Source organism: Echinops telfairi, unplaced genomic scaffold, assembly GCF_000313985.2.
Source record: "Echinops telfairi isolate 266 unplaced genomic scaffold, ASM31398v2 ScPeMD7_70;HRSCAF=299, whole genome shotgun sequence".
In the NCBI taxonomy this organism is placed as follows: Eukaryota; Metazoa; Chordata; class Mammalia; order Afrosoricida; family Tenrecidae; genus Echinops; species Echinops telfairi.
The window spans coordinates 72,071,547-72,072,902 of NW_022103968.1; the positions used below are offsets into that span (position 1 = coordinate 72,071,547).

General features: G+C 59.1%; 1 protein-coding gene across 1 annotated transcript in view; it reads left to right on the plus strand.

Moving 5' to 3' along the window:
• The first annotated feature begins 593 nt into the window (after positions 1–593).
• CCDC188 (coiled-coil domain containing 188) overlaps positions 594–1,356 on the plus strand; it is a 2,338-nt gene continuing 1,575 nt past the window's right edge. The window contains exons 1-3 of the mRNA XM_013004301.3: positions 594–836; positions 987–1,100; positions 1,275–1,345. Of these exons, the coding sequence (XP_012859755.2) occupies positions 594–836; positions 987–1,100; positions 1,275–1,345 (428 nt within the window). The remainder of the gene's footprint in view (positions 837–986; positions 1,101–1,274; positions 1,346–1,356) is intronic.

Here is a 1,356-nt window from a genome sequence, read left to right on the forward strand (position 1 = left end):
GAAAGAAAAGAAGACCAAAATAAACCAAAGACTTGGCTCTGGCTCCACCATTCACTAGCTGCTTTGCAGTCATTCAAAGTCCTTAGGAGCACATTAGATTAAAAGCACTTTTTGTTTAATGTTTAAAAACTCTGACCGTAGATTGAGCTCCTCTTTGTGGAGAGAGCAAACGTGTACTTCAGGGCCCATCGCCAAAGTTTCTTAAATATGGAGCTCAGGCTGGGAACAGGGGACTGAGAGGAGAGGGAGGCTTGCAATGGCACACTTTTCATGGTTGGTTTTTTTAAACCAAGAGACTGAATTCTCTGAGCTCTGTCTCAAATAAGTAGTGACTGTGGCTGGGTCAGGAGATACAGAGGGAGCTAACCGAATGAGGACTTCACGGGAATAGTGCCTGCCCAGGGAACAGTGAGTGGGCTGAGGTGTGCTGGGGGACCCAGGCCCATTGTGACCTTTCTGACTGCTCCCAAGCCTTTGTGACAGTCACCCCAGGATAGACCTGAGCTATGACACCAAGTGCTCTCAGTAAGAGAGTGCGGGTTGGGCCCAGTCCATAACCTGGACCTGGGGTCAAGAAGGGGTCACAGGGAGGTATGGAGGGGCCGAAAACCCTGGGCCCCTGTGGCCACTACCACCCTCAGTGCCCCCAGACCCCAGCACTGTGCCACGGACGATGCCTGGAGCAGCCCTGCCAAGGATTTGTAAGGGGGCCCTGCCTGGCCCCGCTGTTCTCCATGTACCCAGTGGGGTCTGTGAGGCCCTTCCCAGTCCCAGATCGGAGGGTGGGGGCCCAGGTAGAGGGCGAGGCATATGGGGGCACCCCTTTGGTGCAGAAAGTGAGACAGCCACAGAGGTGGCTGCAGTCAGTCAGGGGTGAGCCAAGAAGAGGTGGCAGCAAGGGTGGCTTGGGGCTGGCCCCCACACTCAAGGGGAGGGCAGGGGAGGGATCCCCAAGCTCAGGGTCCAGATCCTGCCCACCCCTGCAGCCAGTGGGAGGGACCCCAGCCTCGTCCAGGGCAGAGCCTCCCCAGCCCCAGAGGCCGCCGCTGATGCCTACAGAGCTCTCCCCTGTCCAGCTGGAGCAGGAGAACCGGTGTTTGGTGAGCAGGACACGTCCCCCCCGCCCCCACCTCCCCACCTCCCCACTCCCCAGGCTGCGGAAGTGGTCTCAGGCGCTTCCGGGGCCCTGCTCAAAGCCCCAGACCCCAGCCTTTGGGGGCCAGCGGGAACAGGACTCCGTCTGCCCCATCCACCTGTCTGTCCCCACGGCCCAGAGAAAACAGAACCAGGACCTGCAACAGCAGCTGGGGGCGCTCATGGGGCCGAGGTACCAGTTTCTGCCCTTGTGCCACAAGC